The 26,078-nt window shown below is 37.5% G+C and overlaps 1 protein-coding gene across 3 annotated transcripts in view; it reads left to right on the top strand.

The window, feature by feature from the left end:
* The window catches only part of TRAPPC9 (trafficking protein particle complex subunit 9), a 942,595-nt gene that overhangs the window by 294,454 nt on the left and 622,063 nt on the right, over positions 1–26,078 (top strand). For all 3 annotated transcript variants that reach the window (XM_020967021.2, XM_020967026.2, XM_078153761.1), the window contains one exon: positions 625–749. In XM_020967021.2, the coding sequence (XP_020822680.1) occupies positions 625–749 (125 nt within the window). The remainder of the gene's footprint in view (positions 1–624; positions 750–26,078) is intronic.

The following is a 26,078-nucleotide window of genomic DNA, read 5'->3' as shown; positions in this document are numbered from 1 at the left end:
AACAAACAATCCCTGCTGTCATAGCGCTTACCAATTGGTAGGGAACTAGAAACAAGTATAATATAGTATTATAAGTGTATTAGAGAGATTCAAACATATTTAGATAGATTGGTATCTGTCTGTTTATCTGCCTATGTTTGAAGCTCTCTAATATCTGTTCATGTTTGGAAACCCTGTCCAGATAGACTGATCGATTGATAGATCTCTCTCTCTCTCAAACACTCTCTGTCTCTCTCTTTTTATCTCTCTATTTCTCTCTCTCTCTCTCTCTCTCTCTCTCTCTCTCTCTCTCTCTCTCTCTCTCAAACATGCACAGATAAGTGAATAAAATATACAAAGTAAGTACAAAGTAATTATTTCTGGCCAGAAAGATGTTGTAAACACTGTGTGGGAAATTAGGAAAGGTCACATATAGGCGAGTACTTGAGCTGAATCTTGATAAAAGCTAGGACTCTCAAGAAGGGGGATGAGGAGTAAATTAATACTTGATATAGGGGATGACCTCTGTAAAGATACAGGTGTAGGAGAGGAAATGTTGTGTAGGGAGAACTGTAAGTAAGTGAGCCAAAATGTATCCTATGTGCCTGAGACTCATGAGCATGTTTTTCCTCCTTTTTTTCCTAGATGGAATCAGCATTAGTGGTCTTCCTCTTTCCAGTCCTTTTCGACAGGTTGTCAAGCCTCGAGTTGAGAGCAAACCAGTGAATCCCCCGGAAAGCAGCAAGGCTGGTGATTTCAGCCATGTAAAAGTAAGTGATTTCTAGACAAGAGAGATACCTTTATTTGGGCAGCTTACCCCTTTTTGTGTCTCTATTAATTTTTATCAGGCAAAGTTTGTTTGGGGCTGGGGGTATGGTACTGGGAGGCAGGCAATAATCTGTGTATTATAATATAATTACTTTTCTGTGGCAAAACTTGTTATCTCACAACCTTTGAACCTGTTATAAATTTGAAGAAAGTAATTGCTATCAAGCTTTAGTGTCTTGTGACTTGGACAGTTTATCCTTCAGATATGAAACCTACTCTATTGGTCTGAAAATAGGACAAATTTTTCCTCTTCCCTCTTTCCCACCCTTACTTCCACTCCTACCCTGGATTTGAACAAACTTTGAGTATGGCCTTTGAGAAGGGTGATGAATGGGACCTAAGACAGAAAGGGCAGTGATAAAAAGGAATAGAATATCCTGATTGGAATAAAAAGAAATGCAAAAAAAAAAAGGAACAAAAAGACCTTTCTCAGTAAATTAATAACTTTAATTTATAATAATTTTATTTAATCATTTTTCATTGTACACACACACACACACACACACACACACATACACACACCCTGCTACCTTCCAACTAGATCTTGTTTTAGGGAGTTTGCTTATATTTGAGAGCAACTCGAATATAGAGGCATTTGGACTAAAGAGAACTGGCTTTTAGACTTTAAATGGCTCTATTTCTGGCCATGGTAAGCATTTATTAAATATTTGTTGAATTAAGTTGAATTTGGCCCTAAAGATTTTTCCATTTTTCCCTGTCATGAATGTCAACATTTTGTTGTTATCTTCTTCCTTCTTATTGTTGTCCTCCTCTTCTTCATCAAATCTAGAATTTGTATAGTATTTAAATTTTTTAAAAAAATACATTTATAAATATTATTTTATTCTCACAACAACCCTGGGAAGAAAGTGCTATTATTATCTCCATTTAAGCTAATAAGTATGTGAGGCTGGATTTAAACTCAGGTATTCCTGATTCCAGGTCTGATCCTTTATCTCCTGGGCCACTTAAGTGCCCTTGGGGACATCATCTTGCATATTGAATGGATAGAAAATAATTGGATCCCGAAAGTAGCACAAACAGCTCATACCCTTATAACACTTTAACGACCATGAAGTGCTGCCCTTAGAAGAATTTTGTGAGATTTATAGTATAAATACTTTCCCCCTATTTTATAGGTAAGGAAACCAGGGCTTTGGGAAGTTAAGTATTTTGCTTATAGTCACAGAGCTAGGAAATATTAGAGTCAGGAATTGAATATAGGTCTTCTGACTCTAGGTTTAGTACTTCTATCGCTATCCTACTCTGGGCCTTTATGCATGTGTGTTTATTTAAACATGTGATTTCCTTGTTGAAGGGAGCTCTGTGAATATAGATTTGCAGTCGTTGTAGTATAACTTATAGTTTTAGAGAATTACATTGAAAATGATTTGTCCAGAGTCATAGCTGGTATGTATCAGAGGTGTGATTTTAAGTCAGATACAGTAGTTCTACTGAACTTCCTCTGATCTTTTTTTAAGTCTTGTCAGTATTCCATCTATAATACTGAAGTGTACTTGTGGGGAGAAATCCTCAAGCTTATCCTGCCGTTGGCTTTCCTCTGGCTTTATGACTTGGCTAATTGATGACAGTCCATTAGAGTTTGTCTTAATCCTTGCTTCTTGAGTTCTTAGTCAGTAAAAAGGCACTGAGATACTAGGTTTCCAGGTCAGCCATTTTCTCGAGGAGGTCATTTTTTGAGATTAATACTATTCAAAGTTAACTTGTCAAAATGGAGAATTCTGTATATTTTCTTCAAATTTTTACTTACATGTGCACTGCCATTTAAAATAAGCTGACTCTTATTCTTAAAGATTTGACAAAGTTCTTTATATATTTGAAATATGAAACTTTTATCTGAGAATCAAATTCCCCTCCCCGCCAGTTTTCTGCTTTTCTTTTGATCTTGGCTACATTTGTTTTACTTGTACAAAACCTTTTAAAACTTAATGTAATCAAAATTATCCATTTTACACCTTATTCTTCTTGCTGTCTCTTGTTTATTCATAAATTGTTCACCTATCCATAAGTCTGATAAGTAATATCTTTGATGTTCTTCAAATTTTGTTGTGATATCTCTATATCTAGATCATGTATCCATTTTGCCCTCATCTTGGTAAGTGGTATAGGGTATTGGTTTATGCCCAATTTCTGCCATACCACTTTCAGTTTTCCCAACAATTTTTTTTTTACCAAATAATGAATTCTTACCCCAAAATCTTAAGTCTTTACATTTGTCAAATACAAGGTTACTATGTTTAATTGCTGCTGTAAATTGTATGTCTGCTCTGTTCTATCGATCTACCTCTCTATTTCTAAGCTAGTACCAGATAATTTTGATAATTATTGCCTTCTAATATAGTTTTACTTTCTGGTACTGCTAACCTCCTTCCTTTACATTTAAAAAAAATTAGTTCCTTTAATATTCTTGACTTTTTGTTCTTCCAAATGAATTTTGTTATTATATTTTCCAATTCGGCAAAATAATTTATTGATAATTTAATTGGGATGACATTGAATATATAAATTAATGTAGGTAAAATTGTCATTTTCATTATATCGGCCCTGCTTACCCATGAACAATTAATATTTCTTCGTTATTTAAATCTGATTTTATTTGTATAAATTTTTTTTATCTGGTTTATATACTTCCTAGGTTTGTTTTGTCTGGTGTATTCCCAGGTATTTTACACTGTGTAGAGTTATATTAAATGAAGTATCTTTTACTATCACTTCTTGCAGGCTTTTGTTTGTGATATATAGGAATGCTGATTATTTATGTCGATTTACTTTATATCCTGCTACTTTGCTAAAATTAATTGGTTCAAGTAACTTTTTAGTTGATTCTTTGGGATTTTCTAAGTATATCATCATATGTCTGCATAATCAGTTATAATAGATTACACATGAGAAGAGCTCAATGAAGAAAGGATACTTTGTATAGAGAAGACTTACTGAAAACTTGATAGCTGTCTCTAAGAATATTTAAAGGCTGTCATTATGAAAAAGGGAAAATACTGATTGTTCTTTGTGGCTGGAGGGAGCAGAAGTTAAGACCAAGGTGAGGGAAGTTAGAGGAGATGAATTTTGGCTCAATATAAGGCACAACTGTCACAAAAATAGAACTGTCCAGCTCCTCATTGAAAGCACCTGAGGAGATTGTTCCCTGCGAGGATGCTGTAAGGGAAGTTTCTGCTGGGGAGGAGATGGAATTAGATGCTATCTTAGGCATCTTTCACCTCCGATAATCTTTAGTTTTAATAGTTAAGAAACTGGTGCTTCTAAAAAATTCTCCTTTTAATGTCCTTTATATAAGAAACATTTAACAAATATGTATAAAACCTTCCTAAACCTTATAAAGAATGGCTCAGAAATAAAATGAAGTGTATTCTGCTTTTTTCTAGAAAGACACCACTATTTTTACAGCATGTACAGAAAATTTATCTAACTATACTCAACTATGTGATTATATGTAAATATGATTTCTAAATCTTAGAAAATAGTAATAGCAATGAAGATGCGCTAAAGAAGGATAATTTGGAAAGGTATTCTTTTTTTTTTGCTGTTAGTATCTCAGCTTTACTACAGTTTACTTGGTAAGTGTTTTTAGAATAAGAGAGATGAAAGATGAGATTATATAGTAGCTTCCAGCATCTTCTCAGTTTCTTTAGTGAGAAAGCAGGTGTGATACTTTTCTAGTGAGTTTTGTTTACATCTTGCTCTGGCATGAGCGCTTAAATGAGTTAGTCTTCCAGAGTCATCTTAAAATAGTTCCTTACTTATTGGAACTTTAATTGTTTAATCTTGAATATTATTGACCACTGTTAGCAGCCTTGTTTGGTAGAAACGGTATTGGCCTCTGGGTCAGAAAGTCTGAATTCACATTCTACCTCAGCTGTTTACTAGCTATGTCAATTTGGACAAGTCTCCTAACTTCTCTGAGCCTCAATTTTCCTTATCTTTACAGTAGCTTCTGTAGCCCCTTTCAATTCTGTGATTGTAATTTTGAATGGCTGTAAGAGGCAAATTCAAAACTTTTCATAGGAAAAATCTTCTCTGTTTTAGTTTGAACAGTTAGTGTCTCCTATTTTTCATGAGTAGGTTCTTTTCAGGTCTTGTGAAGGATACTCACACATAAAGCTTTCAGACTGGTTATACTGATTGCTTACTGATGAGTCTCCAATATTTGATATTCAACACTGCCATTTTTTATAGTATTCTAGCTTCTAAATATATTCTGTTCTGTTTCCCTCTTTTTAAGATATAACTCTATGAATACCTCACACCTGCTTGAGTCCTGCTGAAAAGCAATTTTGAATTCCGAACAGTAGTGGAGTTTGCCAAGAGAGAAGGGGGAGTGAAGCCTTTCTGACCTCATCACAGATTTTGTTTTGGTGACGTCTGATGGTTTCAGCTCAGTAAACATTTCAGAGACTCGTAGACTTTTAGTTCTGGAGAAGACTTTAGATAGAGATAATCTGTTCTAACCCCTTCATTTTATGGAAGAGGAAACAAGCCTCTAGGAGAGATATAAAGTGTAATGGTTATTTAGCATTTTAAGGTTTACATACTGCCTTTTTCATAACAATCCATTAAGATAGGTGATACAAATATTATTATCTTCTTTTTTTATATGTAGAAACTAAAGCTTAGAGAATAAGTAACTTATTTTCATAAGCTATCAAATGTTGGAATCATGTTAAAAGTTCCATTTTATTCTGCTGCTTTCCCCATACAATAGTCTTTAAAATACATGTATATACATCAGTAATCACAGTGTACAATAATGGATGATAAATGCACTAGAGAGATGAAAAACAAAATATAATGTGAGGTCCAAGGAAGAGTCTATTACAGGCCTACACAGCACAAGGCCCATTAAAGGAGGTTGGGCAGCTGTCTTGTGACCAGTGGCAACCAACCATTGTTAGCCTGTCTCTAGTCTAACCTATCTGTAGCCCAAAGAAGAAGTTTACAAGTTGTGCAAGTCTGGTCAGCTATATCTCCCTCACCCACATTTTACTTTCAGGCAGCTGGGTGGCGCAGTGACACCAGCCCTGGAGTCAGGAGGACCTGCGTTCAAATGCTGCCTCAGACACATAATACTCATTAGCTGTGTGACTCTGGGCGAGTCACTTACCCCCAATTGCCTCACCAAGAAGAAAAAAAAGAGTATTTTAAAAAATCAGTTTTCAGACTCAGTACTTGAGACCCTAGAGGGATAGCACTTAATGATATTTTTTGGATACTCTAACAAATATTATGTAGTTGAAGGATTTATGATTTAATTTACATAGTACTCATTTTGCCATTTCATATTGAAACGAATCCATGCTGTAGAAGATAATTTCATGAATTCCTGTAGCTGGAAAAATTCATCTCATGGTGACCAGCCTTCTGTTGATTAATCCCTCTTCATATAGGAAGGCAGGTCTTCCAGTGACAAAATCAGTCTTTCATTAGACTCTGTATTTCAGGACTTTGTAAGAGCTGCCAGAGCTTGCAGCCCATTGGCTTAATTATTAAGAACTTAGGGTTTATACCATAACTTGAGAAGTCTTCAGAGTAGGAGGTTAGCCTTGGTGAAAAGGCAGAGACAGCTCTTCCTCTGAGGTAAGGAGAAGTACAGGAATATAACAGGGCAGCTAGTTGGTACAGAGGAAAGAGAGCTGGGCCTGGAGTTAAGAAGACTTATCTTCCTGAGTTCACATATGACCTGAAACACTTACTGGGTGTATGGCCATGGGCAAGTCACTTAACCCTGTTTGCCTTAAATTTCCTCATATGTAAAATGAGCTGGAGAAGGAAATGGCAAACTACTCCGGTATCTTTGCCAAGAAAACCCAAATGGGGTCACAAAGAATCAGAGATGTCTGAAAAACAACTGAATGACAACAAAAACAGGAGTATAAACAGTGCCATTTTGAGATGTGCAGAGATTATAGGTATTTAATGTTAGTTGGTTTCATTCTTTGCAAAATAGAAGGATTCTTATTTGCTAAGACTAAACATTAGAGGTAGGAGTAAGGGTTTGAGGAGAAGGTAGTGTCATTAATTAACTGTCTGTAGGCTACTTAAAATTAGAGAAACTTGTTAGAAGAGACCTCAGAGGTAACATTGAGATTAAGCCTTGTTGCTTCTTGGAGTGTTACTTACATTTCCAACAAGTAGTTATCCATATTTTGTTAGAAGACCTAAATGGTTGGGAATTAATTATTTTGTCCTCAGTTCTTTCCCAGAGGTAGCTCATTCTACTTTTGCAAAACTCAAAGTATTTGGAAATTTTTCCATAGTTAGACTTGAAACGTGCTTTGCAATAATTTGTACCCATGACTTTTAGCTTGATCAAACAATCATCAGGCATTTATTAAGGGCCTACTGAATGGTAAACACTTGTGATAGGTACTATATAGAATAGAAAGAAAAAAAGTGAAAGAAGCCGTCTGCAAGGAGCTGTCCCATTCTGTCAGAGGACACAGTGCACACATATGTATGCACAGAATAAATACAGGTGTAGTTATATAGACTTGTGAATCATCTTTATAGTGATGATAAACCCATGGGAGCTGATGAGGTGATGAGGAGAGAGATTTTACAAAGAAAAGAAAAGCGGCACCGGGACAGAGCCTTGTGGGACATGATGTGTTTGATGATCCAACAAAGGAGAGTAAGAAGGAGCCTCCTTGGGCCAAGGTTACTTCTTGCACATGACAGTGACTCAAGAGTAGCTTGGTGTCCTTTGAAGTTCCTATTTTTTAAAATTTGTTTATGTTCTTTTCTTTTTTTATGTCAGTATTACCTCCCAGAGATTCTTTCCCCACCTCAAACTCCAAAAGAACTTTCCCTTGTAACAATTTTTGTTTTTAACATTTTATTTTCCCCCAATTACATGTAAAAACAAATTTGAACCTTTGTTGTTTTTATTTTTAATTTTTGATTTCCAAAATCTCTCCCTCCTTCCTTCCCTTCTCTGCTTCCTGGGACAATAAGCAATCTGATATAGGTTATACACGTGCAATCATGTAAAACATTTCCATATTAGTCATTTTGTGTAAGAAGACTCAAAAAAGAAAGAAAGGAAGAAAGGAAAGTAGTATACGTTAATCTGTATTCAGACAACATCAGTTTTTTCTCTGGAGGTTAATGGCATTTTTCATCATGAGTCCTTTTCTCTCTTGTAACAAGTAAGTACAGTCCAGCAGAAAAAAAAAAGATATTGCTCACTTCTGAAAATGTATGCCATATTTCACAACTATAGTCTTTCACTTTTTTGATGGAAGGCCAGAAACACACTTTATGGGTAGTCTTCTGAAGTCATGATTTGTCACTTCATTGACCTAAGCCTTTTTTAAAAAAAAAATTATTGTTGTCTTTCTATAAATTGTTCTCCTTGGTTACTTCAAAACATCAGTTCATACAAGTCTCCCCAAATTTTTCATTAGTTATTTCTTGTAATACAGTAAAATTCTGTCTTATTTGTAGTATCCATATTTAGTTTATCCATTGATGTCCTCCCCCTAAGTCTTGGATAAACATCACCAATTTCATTAACTAATTATCTTATAGTATGGTTTCTAGTTCCCTCTTCATTAAAATTAAATTGAAAATTTTTTTTTGCCCAACTCCGTATACTTTCCAGCCTTTGACACCTTCTTAAAATATGATGTCCAGTTCCTGGTCACAGTACTGTAGAAGGCATGTGTTGCGGAAAGAAGACAATGGATCTTTCCCCTCAAAGGTTCTGGACATCTCTATCTCAGTTTGGATGTCCAGCCCCAGTTTGTATTCCTTTTTTAGGGGATGTGAGGATGATGTCATGTCACATTGTTGAATCATGTTGAGTTTTTGGTGAATCAATCAATCAACAACTATTTATTAAGGACCTACTATATGCCAGACAGTGGGGCTATAAGTACAAAGAAAGAAACAATCTGTTGTCAATGTTATAAGAACAGTATTTTTTTAAACCTTTAGAAAGCCCTCTAAAAATGTGTGTAGCCATTATCACTCAGTTATTCAACAACCATTTATTTATCACTAACTATTTACAAGGCTCTAGAGGAAGACAAAAAGTATATACAGATAAATAAGATAGAAATTAAACTATGCTTATAAATATGAGTATAAAGTGCTTTCTGATCAGATGTGTGATAAATAATTTTAGTTTAGATGCTCAGAGGGTAATAGTTGTTCGCGTTTGTTTAATATTTTATAACTTCTTTATTCTTTTGATCCCTTTATCAGTGATGTTGTAGGTGAGATAACCCTGTCAAGAATATAGTACAAGTAGTAATATTCTCATTTTACAGATAAGTAAACTGAGGCTCAGATAAATGGAGTGTCTTTGCTAAGATTACATGGTTAGCAAGTAGCACAAGTAGCCTAGAATTGCTAGGCCATCCTTGTATTAAATAATAGAGCCAGATATTTGGATTCCAAATCCAGTGCCCTCCACAGTTGTCTTCTTAGAGGGGGTAGTATATAAGTTGCTCTTTGAAAAACTGGTAGAGCAAAGACAGCTATGTAATGAAGTGAAGCAGATCTGTAGTTAGAGTCTGTAGGTCTAAGGTCTATACTCAGCAATGGCTTTTTATTTAGATATTTGTCCTAATATTTCAGGATTGATGGACATAGTTTCATATTGACAGGGTTTGCCAGAGAGATGATATTTTTCCTTTTTTTGCCTGAGCATGTGACTTTTTATTAGCCTGGGCTACATTTAAACCATGTTGGAATCCTTGGGGAATGAAGATGCCATTTAGTATGTATGATAATTAATATTGTGCTTGACCTGCTAACCTTTTTTTCTCATTCATTCTAATCATTTTCTGATTTTTTCATCTGTTCCTCGAAAGCTGATGTAGTTGATTATCATCAATAATTTTACATTACTGATCCAACTGAATTCACCAATTTTTAAGGCAACCAAGGGTGAAATCAGAGTGCCCATTTTTTTTTTACCATGTTCGTTTTGTCTTTGTTTCCTCAGGCAGCTGTAACTATGCACTCAAGTATTGTGTTTGAAATTGGTGTAAAGCTTTGGCCAGCCAGCCAGCCAAAAGCAGCCTCAGAGAGTTTATGGGTCTACCAGAAATGGACAGGTTTTTTTTTTCCTAGCAGCTTGTCAGCTTTTTCAGATCTGTATGTTATATGCAATTCATGTACTGCCCTGCCATTAATCTTAATTTTGAAAAATTGTGTTGGACAGGAGTGTCCAACTGACAACTTTGAATGTTTTCATAGATAGGTGCTTTCACTTTTAAAATCAACACCTCCCCCCAATAACATTTCTATGCATAGAATTTAATCTGAATTGCATCATTATGATTTTATGCTTTGTGTTTGATTGAACACAGTTTTGTTGCTGCTTTGCCAGTTAAGCAAAATGCATAAATTGGGTAAGAAAAAAGGAGAATCACAGTCCATTTGGTTTTAGCTGAAAATATTTTTGTGTTTATTCACCCAGCTTGTAATGTAAGATTCAGTTTAGTTTTTTCTTTTTAAAATTAAATTTATTTTTTTCAGTCAAAAAAAATCTTTTTTCTTCCTTTTCAGTTGCTAACCCCCATTGCAAAAAAGAAAAACAAAAATAAAACCCTGTAACAAATATATATAGTCAAGCAAAACAAATTCCTGCATTGACCCTATCCACAAAATATTTGTTTTGATCTGTACCTTGAGCCCATCACCTCTCTGTCAGGTGATATTTCATCACATCCTTTGGAACTGTGGTTGGTTAGAGTTAAGTCTTTCAAAGTTATTTGCAAAACTCACTGTATTTCTTCAGAGAACTGCAATTTTATGGTGGTAGGTTTTCCCTCTTGCTTATGCTAATCATTACTTTTCTATACTTTAGTTGATGGTTTCATAACTTGGTAAAAACAACAACAAAAATTCATTCTGAGGGCAAAACCTACAGAAATTAGTCTCATTGCAATTAAGCTGGTCCTCAGAAAAAGACACAATTTGTGTGTTTGTTTTTTGGTGAGGGGTTAAGTGACTTGCCTAGGGTCACACAGCTAGTAAGTGTCAAGTGTCTGAGTGCCGATTTGAACTCAAGTTCTCCTGACTCCAAGGCCAGAACTCTATCCACTGTGCCGCCTAGCTGCCCCCAGAGTTTGTTTTTAGGCCTAGATTTTTAGCATGGTAGGACCTTCCACACCTTGTGTTCTAAGAGCATAGGCTTCAAGAAATCTGGACCATCTTTGATCCATAATGTAGAATCCTGGGCCGTTGCCAGTCATCTTGACTGCCTTCTTGCCGCTGGAGTTTGATAACCCTGGAGGAGAGAGTAAGGCTAAAGACTGCACAGCTGTGCCTCGCTTCAAGCCTGTTCACTTGCAAGTCAAGATGTCACCCTCCTGATGTCACGGGTCCTCTTTAAGAAGGAAAGAGGAGCAACAGCAATCATTGAGGAGGGACTTTATTGGGTTTTGGTATATGATCGACAAAAGGCAATGTTTTCTTCCTTCCTTCTTTCCTTCCTTCCTTCCTTCCTTCCTTTCTTTCTTTCTTTCTTTCTTTCTTTCTTTCTTTCTTTCTTTCTTTCTTTCTTTCTTTCTTTCTTTCTTTCTTTCTTTCTTTCTTTTTTCTTTCTTCTTTCTTTCTTTCTTTCTTTCTTTCTTTCTTTCTTTCTTTCTTTCTTTCTTTCTTTCTTTTCTCCCTCCCTCCTTCCTTCCAAGCAATGGGGTTAAGTGACTTGCCCAGGGTCACACAGCTAGTAAGTGTTATGTGTCTGAGGCCTGATTTGAACTCAGGTCCTCCTGACTCCAGGGCTGGTCCAGCTCCATCTACTGTGCCACCTAGCTGTCCCTACAAAAGGCAATATTTTAAAGGTTTTCTTTTCCTTCTCTTTACAAAAATAAAAGAAAATCAAGAAAAGAAGCAGGGTGTTATAGTAGAAGCAACTGGGGAATTCTGAGGCAGGCTGTAGTCCTGGCTGCCAGTGACCCCTTGTCTGACTTTAGGCAAAGCACTTGACCTGGAGTTATGAAATGTTAGAGCTCACAGATCAGTTCACACTCTTCATTTTATGAAGCGGGAAACTGGGGGAAGAAAGGAGAAGTGACTTGTCCAAAGTCATGTGGCAAGTTTGTAGCAGAACTAGGATTTAACTTAGGTTTCTTGATTGCCTCTCTGACAGCGAACATTACAGCAGAATTGTGGGGGCCTCATAGAAATTTTATATCCCTATTATATTTTTTCTTACATGGTACCATGTATCATAATTATTTGTGAATGTGTCTAATCTTCTTTAATAGATTATAAGTTCCATGAGGTCAGAGATTATTTTTTTATTCCTCCTTGTTTCCAACATATCTAAATGGTGCACAAGTATACATGTATCTAAGTGCATTTCATATATAACAGAAAATTATTGAAAAGATTGCCTAATAACTTAATGGAGACCAGTAAGATCAACAATGAATCCTTCATATTCCACCTTTTAATGTGGAATTTGCTAATTTTTAAGTTATACTAATAAAATTTAATTTGAAATAATTCTTCAATAATTTCAGTAGGAATTGATGCAATATAGAATTATTTCTATCCAGTATAAATGGAGTGACCTCAAAGAAACCTTTTAATCTGTAAGTTTTTCAAAATATGAGATATAGCTACCTATTTAAAAATTCAATTACAATTAAATATCTTACTAAGCACTTACTATCAAATTCAATTTAGCATATATTAAGGACCTAGTGTATATTGCAGCAGAATCAGTATCAGTAAACATTTATGAAGTGTTTACTATGTTCTAGGCACCGAGAAGCAGGGTGGTGGTTGAGAGAAGGCTACCTGGTGCTGGGGAATGATGAACCACTGCCACCAGGGTGGGAAATGATCTGAGAAAGTGGCAGTTTCAGAGTTGTTTTCATCTTGCTTAATGATGAATTTTTGTAGATCTGAAGACCAGGAATGTACCAGGTGGGAAATATGATTAGTTAGAATTGGAAGGTATGAGATGTCAGATTGGGGTAAAGTCATTATATATTGTACCCTCCTCCTTCCCCACTCTTGCAGTCCACACTTCAGTCTTTTTCCCTCTATGCAGTGTTCTCCCCCTTCAATTATGAGAGCCCTTCATGCTACTTGTCCTGGATCCAGTTTGTAATACTTACTCTAGGATGAGAAATTCTCATTTCCAGCTATGAATGGTGGGATGAATTGGCACCTCTCAGAGTTATGAGACCTTTGGAGAGCAAAATGAAATCCCTTGCAAATGTCTCGGGAGAAAACCTTTTAGAACTTGGCATCATAAGGCTCAGCAGTGGCCCACAGCAACCAAAGTGATTTATCCAGACTTTGTTGTATTTGTGTTTCCTTTTTATTATTCAATGTGCTTATTAAGTGCAAGAGAGTAGTTGCAATAATAAGCTGAATGATGCCAAAGGGAAAATCAGAAAACACTTTCGCTTTTTTGGTAAGTTAATTAATATAAGACATTTGAAGACACACTACAGAAAAAAAAATGTATCTATAGAAATATTGTGGCCCTCTCTAAAATGGTAGAATAATCATGTGGTTTGTATTTTACATCTGTGTCTGAGGCTAGTTCAGGTGGAACATTGGTGTAAATACTAACTACATCCATGTAGGTGGCAATCTCTTTTTATCTCATTTGTAAAATGATAGGAGTGAACCATGTAGTCTTTAAGACCTCTTCCAGCTCTACATTTTTTTAAGTTTGAATTATTCTCATCTGTGAAATTCTGCCCCGTATCTTTTTGTAAATCTAGTATAAGAAGTCTACCTAAAACACCAGTGGCTTCCTTTTGTGTTTTTTAAAAAAATGTTATAAAGAAATGAGTACAGCACTTAAAGGGGGAAGAGGAATTAGTATTAAAATGTTTTTATAACTGGTTTCTCCTATGTTGTCTTAAGATGCTTTTGTACTTGTATTATTAATTTTTACTTTTGAAGAAGAAAACAATTATTTTCCTGTTCACTGTTGCATGGCTTTGTGCTAAAGATCTTGAATGGGACATTATTTTTAGGATTGACATTCAACAAATGTTAACTGTTTCTTTAATTTTTGCAGATAGAGATACTATCTTTTTAAATTAAAAAATAAGCCTTAATAGTTAAGATGATTCTTGTTTACTTTTCCCATTTATTTTCCAAACCAGTCCCTCAAATAGATAAACTCAATTTTGCTAACCCAGATCTAGGCCAAGATGCTTAAACTGCTGGGCCTGCTGCCAGGCAGGTGGCAGAGCTTCCAAAAAGAAAACTAGGTACCTCCCCAGAGAGCTCATCTTATATATACTTACAGGAAAAAAAGACTTTTTATGGCTGCTTTGGGGACAAAAAAGGAAGACAGGATTTCAACTTGTTTCAGTCAGGGAAGGCTGGTGAATGGTTTTGCAAACCTTAGGTCAAGTGCCTATATTTTCAGCAGGAGAAATTTGGGGTCATGACTGTGACAGCTGTAACTGACCACAAGTCAATTTTTACAAATGAACCTTGCAGTCAACTTTTGCCAGTTGTCCTCCTGAAGGAAGATTTAGGTCAGTGGTGTTGAACCTGAATGGAAGACCATACATAAGGATTCCTAGGGGCTGCATGTTGATTTAGGAATCCAAACAGTAATATTATCTATGTTTTATTGTTATTTTTGAGTCATTTTTCTGTTGTGTCAGGTTTGTGACCCCATTTGGGATTTTCTTGGCAAAGATTCTGGAGTGGTTTGCCATTCCCTTCTCTAGTTCATTTAACAGATGAGAAAACTGAAGCCAACAGGGTTAAGTGAACTTGCCCAGGGTCACACAGCTAATGTCTGAGGCCAGATTTGAACTCAGGAAGATGAGTCTTCCTGATTCCAAGCCTAGCACTCTTATCTACTATGCCACCTAGCTACCCTGGAGTGTTTTGTTGTACTTCTCTTTTGTTAAATATTTCCCAATTACATTTCATTAAAATCATATTTTAATTGCATTAAAATTTAATTACATTACACATTTAAATTGGGCAGCATTTCTGTGGCCCAGTCTGTTTGACACCCAGCTTAAGTAATATAGGGTATGCTGTCTGTTGTAAAGATAGTTCAAAATGGTTTTTTGTAGTGGTAATACTATTTAGATGTTACTTTGACAGGTCTAGAATTTCATCTTTGTGGTTACTTTTACCAGGACAGAATGTACCTCCTCAGACTTTCTCATCCTCTTCACTTCTTGTCCATGTCTTTCTGTGGCTCCTTCCTAGAGGGTGTGCTGAAGTTCTTGTTCTTGATTTATTCCTTTTCAGGTTACCACTGCAGCAGCTGGATTTTCAGTGAATAGAATGTAAAAGGCTTAAGAGGAGCTGTCATTTGAATACCAGCTTAACTAAATTTGAAAATGTTCAGAATCAGAATGGTCACTGGATGGTGGAGACCTTGTTGTTGTTGTGGCTGTTTTATTATTTAGACCCAGCAACTCTCAAACACCATCCTGAAAAACATGAAGGAGTTATGATCTATATCAGCAGAATGAGTACCCATAATAATAAAATTAAAGATTATAACTTTCAGTTAATTCTTACATTCATTACTTCTTAAATGATCTCTGCTTAATCTGTTTCCCAGGTCAGTTTTCTGATGAGATATTTCACATTTTCTTTTCTTTTTTCATTCTTTTTGAAGAGGTCTAGGACTTTTGGGGGTGTTGCAAAATCTCCAAGATCACGGTACCGGGCCCTGCTGAATGAATTTAACTCAAATCTTTTTCAGCCAGAGAAAAAGTTTATTAGTGATAAATCACATTGACCAGGTGACGCCCGTAAAGACGAGCGGGCATGAGAGGTTCTCAGCCTTTTGAGCATGAGATTCTCAGCATCTGAATGAGGGCCAAGGTGGATCTTAAATACTAAAGTTAACATTGGGTGGCCAGAGAAGGGGGTTGGGGAAAGGGTCTAGGTAAGAATTCTAATTGGGGAGGTCAGACAGATTGAATAGACAATGGGAATAGATAATGGAGGGAACAGGAAGGCAGAAGTTTGAAAGGCATCTGCACAAAATCAAGGTGGGGCTAGGACTTTCAAAAGTAGATAAAGGAAGTCGATAAGGAACAGTTTGAGACCAGAGAAGGCCTTTCTGGGGCCTATAGACAAGAGGGAGCCTAAGGGGAGTCGATTAGGAAATTTGAAGGTTTAAGGGTTTTTCTGGGTCCTGTAGACAAACAGGAGCCAGATTCTATTCAGGGCAAGGGTTGAAGGTGCATCTGAATAAGATCTAAAGGTAAGCTAGGGCTTTCAAGGGAGATGAGGGTCTGGGGCCTGTGAGTCAGATTCCCTTTGGGGCAGAGGGCGAAGATCTTGGCTTGGGCCCCTCCCCTATCATTTTGACTTTGTGCTTATTGTTTCTTGATGAGTTATGGAGTCATTAGCTTCCACTTGCCCAGTTTTAATTTTTAAGAAATTATTTTTCTTCACTGAGATTTTGTATCTCTTTTTCTGTTTGGCCAGTTCTGCATTTTAAGAAGTTGTTTTCCTTAGTGAATTTTTGTACCTCCTTTTCCATTTGATCTATTCTGTTTTTTAGGGACTTCTTTTCTTCAGTGAATTTTTTTTTTGCCTCTTTTAACATTACGCCAGTTCTGGTTTTTAATTCAAGGTTTTTATTTTCTTAACTGTTATTTTCTTATTCAGTTTCCTCACTTGTAAAATGAATGTTTGGGGCTAGATGATCTCTAATGTCTCTTCTCATATTTTTATCAATGAAATCTACAAAACTTATGTTTGGATCCTCTAATCTTACTAATGCATTTATTGACCAGGTTGTTAATGTGTTAACACTAAAAAATTGATAGCAAGAAATGTAAATTAATAATTATTAAATCAGACTGTTAAATTATTAATAATATTAAAATATACCTGCTTAGATAGATTTTTTAGGAAGTTGACATTTTCCTTAGTTTGAAATCAAGCGACTTGGGTTTGAATTCTGGCTGACCCTCATGAGCATGGCAGAGTTACCTTTCTAAAAATATTTTCCTTCTCTGTAATATGAGCATGCTAGTAATTTAGAACACCTCCTTCACGGGGTGGAAAATAAGGAAAGTGCTTTGTAAACCTCATTGTTATAGAAATGTGATTTATTATTGCTATTTGGAAATTCTGAATTGTACTCAGGTCATTAGTCTGAAAGCACAGCCCTTGGGCAGAATATGGATGTAAACAAAGGTTCCCAGCAGTGCTTCCCTTCCCCAACCAGTCTTCTTTTGGGGTTCTCCCTCCTAAACTACTAAATATTAGTGTGGGATATCCTCAGGCTTTGGAGGAGTTTCTCATCCTATTTCCCTCCCAGTTTGCAGCCCTCTCCCTACATTTTTCTCCCGTTGTGTAGCATAAAATACCCTCAGTACTTCCCTGATATATCAGCTGACCGTTGCTTATTTTTAGATGAAAGTGGCTAGCAGTCATTGTGACTGATAATCCTAAAGTCAAAAGATCTGGATTCTAGACCTGGCCCTGCCACTTTATAGTCCTACGATCGATCTTGAACAATTCTTTCCTCCTCTCTCAGCCTTAATTTCCTCATCTACAAAATAGAGACATTATACAAAGGACCTTATAAGGTTGTTGTGAAGAACAAGATATTTTATATGTTAGGAAAATAATGTTATCCACCTGGAAGTTACTGACTGGTACTAAATTTGCCTATTCTGGGTCCTGTTTCCTGAGGGGAAAACTGGGCAGGTGACTATGCATTTTAATGGGATTTCTGGTTGTTTATAGATCATTAACTACTTAATGGAGAGATTGTAAAGCAAAGAAACTATAAAGCAGTTTAGGACTTGGTTTCAGATTTTGGGGAGATGTGGGAGGTCTGGAACACAGGCTCCAAAAGGGAAGAGGAGAGAAAGAAGGGAATAAAGCATTTACATAGCTCTTACTAAGTGCTGTCACTATGCTAAGTGCTTTTACAAATATCTTCAGCAAAGGAAGAGGAAAGAGTTAGAAGACCGGAAGGAACAGGTTCCTCCTTATTAGGAGTCTTTAAGCAAAGGGTTGTTGACCACTTGTTGGCTCCCTTATTTTAGATGGGTTTCTTGTTCTTATACTAACTACTTGGATTAAATGGTCTCTTAGGCCCCTTCTAACTTTGAGATAAGCCTTTGGGGAGTGGAAACTTAGTTCATCTGGTTTGATGTAATTGATCTAATATCATTACAGTGAAGTTGATGAGGGCGGGGCCCAAGCCAAGCTCTTCCACCCTTTCCCCAAAGGGAATCTGACTCACAGGCCCCAGACCCTCATCTCCCTTGAAAGCCCTAGCTTACCTTTAGATCTTATTCAGATGCACCTTCAACCCTTGCCCTGAATAGAATCTGGCTTGCTCTTGTCTATAGGCCCCAGAAAGGCCTTCCTTTGTCTCCTTTTGAAAGTCCTAGCCCCACTTTGATTTTGTGCAGATGCCTTTCAAACTTCTGCCTTCCTGTTCCTCCATTATCTATTCCCATTGTCTATTCAATCTCTGAGACCTCCCCAATTAGAATTGGTACCTACACCCTTTACCCAACCCCCTTCTCTGGCCACCCAAAGTTACTTTAGTATTTAAGATCCACCTTGGCCCTCATTCAGATGCTGAGAATCTCAGGCCCACAAGGCTGAGAACCTCTCATGCCCACTCATCCTTACAGGTGTCACCTGGCCTATATGTTTTACCACTAATAAATTTTTCCTCTGGCTGAAGAAGATTTGAGTTGAATTCTTTCAGCAGGGCCCGGTACCGCGATCTTGGGGTCCCAGCACCCCAAAACCCCTAGACTTCTTCAAAGTTAAGGATTGAGTTGGGTTATAATAGCTTAATTTATTGTAAGAAATGTTGCTTGTGGCAATATCTAACAACATACATCTGTTATCTGTTTATATACCTTGGTCTCACTCTAGCTTTCCTTTCTACATCATTATTTTTTGTGTACCTCGGCTTATCATTATTAAGATATGACTGATGGGAAGACCTTCCCCAGTAGGTATGCAATTAAATTATTGACGGGTTTTTTTGAATGAGGGGCAGCTGTGGCATATGGGAAAGCTACTGCTGCTGCTGCTGTTGTTCTCTTTCATTCTCCAAGAGGAGGAGTGATATCCCGAGGGTGATTTCTTGACTTGCCTAAGCACCCTGAACTGAGAGGGAGAACAAATGGCTCCAAGGCCCAACTCTTCTAGTTGTTAGGATGTGTAACCTGAATCTCCCTTCATCTTCCTCATTCTGTTTTGCTGTCTGTGAATTGGGTTTAACTATAATTAGGTTTTGTATTTTAGGCTAATTGTTACTAAAACTCTTCGGAAATGAAAGTTGCTATCAAGTAAACTTTATGCTTTGAACATTTAGCATATTTAATTTGTCTCCACTTTTCCAGTTCTTATATTCTTTATCTGGTCTCATTGTATTTTGAATTTTATTAGCCTTAAGGCTTCCCCAAACAACCCCACCTCTCTATTCTAGTCACTTGTGTTGCTCCTATGTACTGCATCTGACATCTATGACTTTGCATCGACTGTTTTGCTTGCCTCAAATTCCATAGAATCATAGATCTTGGAGGCCATCTAGCCTGTTATACATTTAATACCTCCTTCTGGGTTGACTCTTAACTTTGTACTTCTACTGTAAGGAGATACTACTCAGGCTCAGGGTTGTAGGGTAACTGTGGGCCTGAAGTTTTCTAGTACTCACAAGCTATTGTCAGTATCCTTTTTATTGATAATCAGCCCAACTTTATTCATTTTCACAAAAGGTATTTGCAAAAAATATATAATAGGGGTTTTTATTTCAAAAGCAATCTCCCCAAATCAGAGGAACAAGACCTCTTTAGCTGTAGCTCTCTGCTGGCTTTGAGGATTAGTGCCTTAGAGGGGTCCATTGCTGACACTTCTCTCTGCCCCAAGGGCTCATGTTCTTCATGCAGTGTTTCTTTGGTGCTTAAGTCTTGAGAGATGCTGCCTTTAGTCAAGGTCCTGCTACTGATGCCCACTTCAACTCCAACTCTTCCAAATTTTTGAGTTTACAAGGTTGTCACCTGGTTTAAGTGGAGGGGGGAGAAGAAAAACTTCTCTTTCCCCACCCTCTCTCAATAAAAAATAATTCTCTCAGCAGTCCTTTACAATTGGATTTGATTACCGCTTGCTTGGCTTGCTGCTAGGGTGTGTAATTTCTGACCTGTCCTGCTAGGTTATACATATGCCCAGAAGTTTGTCTGATTCTTTCAGCCAGTCACAAAGTATTTCTCATTTGGTGTTGTCTGTCCTTATCCAATGGTAGAAGCACTTTATTCCTCTCAGATTGATTAACAACTTATTCTCACATTGTTTACACTTTTGATTAATTGATTCAATCCAGCTGTCTGGGCCTTCTGGGATTACAATTGTGGGAATGGGGAACAAAGGGAAAGTGAAGGGATAGGCTTTTCTATGGCAGGTGCTAAATGCCAGGCACTATGCTAAGTTCTTTACAAATATCTCGTTTGAAAGGTGAAAACTGTTACCTTTCTGTATGTAAGAAGAAACTGACATTCAAAGAAAAGTAATTTCTATCAGCTGGATAGGAGACACTAGTTAGTAGCGGAAATAGTGCTCGAATACAGGGCAGCTGCATGTCAGAGTGTTCTTACCTCTACTCTACCTGTGTATGTCCTACCCACTCTATGAAACCCTGCCTAGAGGTCAGTATTCATTTTAATGCTTCTTGGCTATAGAGAGAGCAGTAGTTTGAGTCCCAGCTCTAATATGAACTAGCTGTGCTTCCCTGAGCAAATCACTTAACCTCATTGTGCCTCCATTTCCTTGTCTGTGGAATGAGGATAATCATACTAACTACTTTATAGGTTGTTAATAAGACAAGTACTTTATAAACCAGAAAAAGAAATATAAATGGGTATGGGATGCTGTATTTTCCCTGGAACTTCGGAATATAATATGAATATAAATGACTGATAGGTGAACTAATTAAAGGACATTATTTTTACTTTAATACAAAATCATCCTTCCCTTTGTAGCCTTTTGATCTCTACTGTCCTTGGATCATGAAATCCTAGAATTAGAGCTGGAGCAGACTCCAGAGATCATCTGGTCTAGGGATTCGTCACTCTTTTTGTGTTGCGGACCCCTTTGGGATTCTTGTGTGTTTGTGTTTTTAAAACAATGTTATCTTTTATCTAGAGAAACCAGGTTTTAAAATATAATTTAAACTATAGAAAGTGTCTTAAAATGGAAGCAGGATACTTTGGATTTAAATGTCTTTCAGACAGAATGAGAGAGGGGAAGAGAAATTAGAGAGGAGAGGGAGACACACTCTCAGACACCTAGATAGATTGCTGTGGGGAAAATTCACTTAAAGCTAGACCTGTCTTTCTTTGGTTACTGTTGTCCTCTCTGCCTCTGCCATCAAATGAAGATGCTGGCTGCCTTGAGGGAGCCTGGGCATGCTTGACATTATCCACTGTTGCCTTGGGCAGTCTGGTGAAGCCTGTGGACCCCTTCTAAGAATAATGTTTTTAAATTCACAAAATATGTAGGAAATCAAAGGAAATCAATAATACTGAAATGTAGTTGTAAATAAAAGAAAAAAGTTCCTAGACTCTAGGTTAAGAACCATTGAACTGATCCAAGCACTTCATTTTGCAGATCAGGAAACTGAAGCCCAGAAGAGTCACAGAGGTAATAAGTTGTAGAAATGGAATTTGAACCTGGTTCTTCTGATTCCACATCATTTTTTTTTCTATGCCATGTTGCCTTACAAATCAGAAGTTAATTATTATATATTACTGCATATTATTCACTGCTGTTGTTTTTTGCCTTAGTATAGATGGCCTAACAAGGTTGTGAGGTCCTGAAGATAGTGACTGTCCTTTATACTTGTTTGTATCTCCCACAGAATATAGTCAATGTTGACTAAATATTTAGTTGATTCCATTTAGAAAGTAGGTTCCCAATTATCTACTAACAAGAATTCTCATTTTCAGGATCAAGGTCAACCCAAATTAATGTCTCTCAATGTGAAGGTTTTAATCTCATCATTGCTTGCCAACTGTGGAAATATATTCAGATCACAATCCTACACTTTGGGGCATTTAGTTTAATCAGCTGCCTGCTGTTTTTAAAAATACACAGACATCTCCAGGAGTGTGAAGTGTATAGGTCTGGGTAGTCAGATAAAGGCTAATGAGCTTAGAGTTTTTCTTCACTAAAGCATAACAGTTTGTAGAGCAGCCTGGGCAATTGCAGTCTTCATTATCAAGGATTGCTTAGTGATGGGTCTCTTGCTGAGCTTCTGGTCTGTGGTCTGTTAACTGTACCAGGATTAATGCATGGGGAACTACAGGTATGGGATGCTGTATTTTCCCTGGAACTTCATTCCTCTGCTTAGGAATATAATATAAATATAAATGACTGATAGTTGAACTAATTAAATGAGCACATCTGAATAACAACAGGATGTCCAGGGGAAGGGTGAGATAATGGAAAGAGGACTAGCCCTGGACGTGTCACTTATCTTATTAATAAGTTTCCAAATCTTTAAAATCAGGGGGTAGACTAGATGACCTCTCTTTCAAGAGTGGGAGCTCAGATGGTCTTATTATTCAGTTGTTCAGTCATGTCCTACTCTTTGTGACCCCATGGAACCTACTGTCCATTAGTCTTCATGGTGAAGATACTGGAGTGGTTTGCCATTTTCTTCTCCTTCTTAAGGCAAAACAGAAATTAAATCACTTGTACAGGGTTACATAGGTGGTAAGTGTTTGACATCAGATTTGAACTCGGGTCTTCCTTATGCTAGGCCCAGCACTTTATCTCTTGAACCATCTAGTTGCCTATCGTCTAGTCTTAGGCATTTAATGTTAGAGTGGAATTTAGTATTGTATTTTGGAGATACCCTGTTTCCCAGAGCTAAGGCCCAGCAAGCAGGCTGTGGCCTGAGCTTGGCGTAACAATAATCCTTTGTACTCTGGATCATATCACCTTCTGGCAAACTGTATTGCTTGGACCAGCACCAGGTGTTACTGAGGAATTTAGCTCTCCTTATTTCCCAGAGCCATCCATTGCATGTTTACAATTCCTGTTGCTTGTAACTGCCAGGTACTGAACTCCTATTCCCTTCACAGAATTCTGGTTCTGTACCCCTCAGAGTGATCCACAACCCTCAAGACTTGTGACAATGACTTCCCGTGGGTCTCAAGAACACCGGTATTGTCCCACCGTGCAATGCCAAACATTGAAACTGTCTCAAGACTTAAGAATGATTACGTCGTAGTCCAACCCCTTTCGTGTACGTAAGCGGCTCCAACATCAGCAGTGTTAAGCCCTCCTTCTTCGGAAGGGCTGGGCTTCTTTTTGCAAAAGCCATTTTCCTCACTCTCAAATTAATTAAACTTGTATTTGTATCCTGACTCTCACCTGCTTTGTGTAGCTCCACCCACCCACCGGTTAGAAGCTGGTTCCAGTCTGGCTGACAGTATTGTTTTATCAAAGTTTGATGAGGTAAGATCCTTCCCAGCTCTGCAGCTATGATCCCACAAACTCATTTTGTTCTCCAGTGCGTAACATGAGGGATTTCGCAGTAGTCAAGGAAAAGGGTGTTGTGGGCTGATTTTGAGTGTGGGAAGTCTAGGGAGTAGAATCATTAAGATTTGGCCACTGATTGGATGTGGGGGAAGGGAGGGCGAATGGCAGGCAACAGAAATAGAGATTGGAAAAAAGAGAGTGAGTTCCGTTTTGGATATGTTGAGTTTGAACAGACTCTGGGACAATGAGAAGGAGATGTCTGGAAAGCAGTCGGTGATTGCGGGAAGAGAGTTCGGGAGAGACTAGATATAGCAGAACAAACAACTTTGGGAATGACGTGAATTGAGATTATAAGAGATCATTGAAAGAAGACAGTAGAGTCCTGTTTGGAGCTCCAGAGTACATTCATAGATAGGGAAAGAGACATGATTGATGGCTGTAAGGGAGCCTGATAGGATCAGTTTGACAGAAAGAAAGAGAGTAATACAGAACAACGTCAGGAAAACCTGGATAAGATACACTTTCTGGAAGGGAGGGGCTGTCCAAGAAGTGTCATGGGTTGCAAAGGGGTCATGAAAGGAGATCGAGAAAAGGCCTTTGGAGTTGGCAGTAAAGAGGTTAGTGGTCACCCTGGAGAGAGCAGTGTCAGTTGAGTCATGGAAGTGGAAGGCCAGAGAAGTTGTGTATAATAGCACTAGTTTCCCCAGAGACTCATGTTGAAGAATGATTAGGCTAGATCTGTGTGGCCAGGGGACAAAATTGGTATTAAGATTTGATAGCAAAGGAAAAGTTGAATGAAGAATGACTTCTTAACAACTAGAGCTGTTTAGAAATGGACTGAACTACCTTCATAATTATAGAATTTGCTATTACTGAAGGAATTCCCATGAAGGCTGGATCATTGCTTATTGGGGAATTTGTAGGAATTTCTCTTTCAGGTATGGATTAGATTAGACCCAGATGAATCCAAGAAATTCTTATTAAGTGAATATATGCATAACGCACTGGAGCTGGAGATAAAAGACAAAACCAGAATTGTCCCAACTCCAAAGGAGTTTACATTCTCCTAAGGTGAGGAACAAAACATATACCCAGATAAGTAAATAAGGTAATTGAACAGTGAGAGCACCAAGACCTAGGGGTGGAGGTAAGCAGGACATGCTTTGTAGAAGAGAGGGGAACTGAGCAAATGACCCTTAAGGTCTCTTCCAACTCTAAAACTGTTTCTACCAAAGTCTTCGGGTAGAATTTTCTGTCTTGAGCAGTTCCTGATTTTTGGTACAAGAATATCCCCTAATATACACATGCTGGGCAAAATGATGTTCTAGTGACTTTATTTACTCCCCAAATCTCCCATAAAGAAATCTGAATGGGGAAGAGAAATATAATAGAGGAGGAATTTTGGTAGAAGCATTTTGTTTCTTTAGATGATGGACATTTTTTTCTTAAGATTTGTTATGAGGATCAAATGAGATATGCGTTTAGAGTGCTTTGCAAATGCTTGAAGTACTATGTAAATGTTCACTATTATTATTAGCTATTATTTCATTAAGTGAAATAATTATTCTGTGTGGTGTAATAGAAAGCACTGGTTGTAATCCTAATACTAGGTCTTGTTCTTCATTCTTTTACTTTCAGAAAGTGACTTCCCATTTAAGAGCCTCAGGCTTCCCATTTATAAAGTGAGGTGCTTGTACACAGTATTTTCTGAAGTTTCCTCTGGCTTTAACATTCTGTGATTAGGTAGTGATGGGGCAAAGGACCAAGAAACTTACTATTTTACATCTCAAACTTTGATTTCTCAATGGTATTCCATACCTCAACCTGCAGTGCTTGTAAAATATTTGCATCTAGTGACAGCAGCATTTTAAACTCAACATACCTTACACCTATGATTTTTGACCAGGTAGTGCAGTAAATAATATGCTGGATCTGAAGTCTGTGGGAACTGAATTCAAATCAGGCCTCAAACACTAGCAGTGTATCCCTGGGAAAGTCACTTCACCTGTCTGCCTCAATTTCCTCAACTGGAAAATGGAGATGACAGTAGCACCTACCTCCCAGGGTTGTTGTGAGGATCAAATGAGAAAATATTTGTGTAGAATTATGCACAATATATTCTTTGTGCTATTCCTATTTATCATTAGTGCCATTTTCTCCATTTATTTGCTTGAGGGCAGTGAACCTATTCTTTATTTTCTTTGAAATTAGCACCAAATTTTCTGTGCTACTTTTAAAGAGGAACCTTGAGAAGCTGTAGTCTGTCCAGAGAACAGCAATTAGAAGAACAATGTATCCTGAAAAGGGCAACTTCTTCCAGCTATGAAATTGGCATTTCATATACCTGAAGGCAGCCAGGTGGCTCACTGTATAGAGAGCTGGGTCTGGAGTCAAGAAGACCTGAATTCAGATGTGGCCTCAGATGCTAGCTGTGTGACCTTGGGCAAGTCACTTAACTTCTGTTTGCTTCAAACCACTGGAGAAGGAAATGGCAAATTATTCCAATATCTTTGCCAAGAAAACCCTATGGACGGCATTGGCGTTCTGTGGTCTATGGTGTCATGAAGAGTCAGACATGAGTGAATGGCTGAACAACAGATGCCTCTCATTTAAGAAATGGTTGAAGGAACTGAAGATATTTAACCTGGGAAGAGGAGACTTAAGGGAAGATGTGATTACAAGTGTTTGAAAGGATGTCATGTGGAATAGGGATGGATGAGATTCTTTTGTTCTTGTCCCTGAAGGGTAGAGCTAGAAGCAACAGGTAGAAGTTAAAGGGAGGCAGTTAT

Source organism: Phascolarctos cinereus, unplaced genomic scaffold, assembly GCF_003287225.1.
Source record: "Phascolarctos cinereus isolate Bilbo 61053 unplaced genomic scaffold, phaCin_HiC Scaffold_4;HRSCAF=312, whole genome shotgun sequence".
NCBI lineage: Eukaryota > Metazoa > Chordata > Mammalia > Diprotodontia > Phascolarctidae > Phascolarctos > Phascolarctos cinereus.
This window is presented reverse-complemented; position numbering and strand designations above follow the sequence as displayed.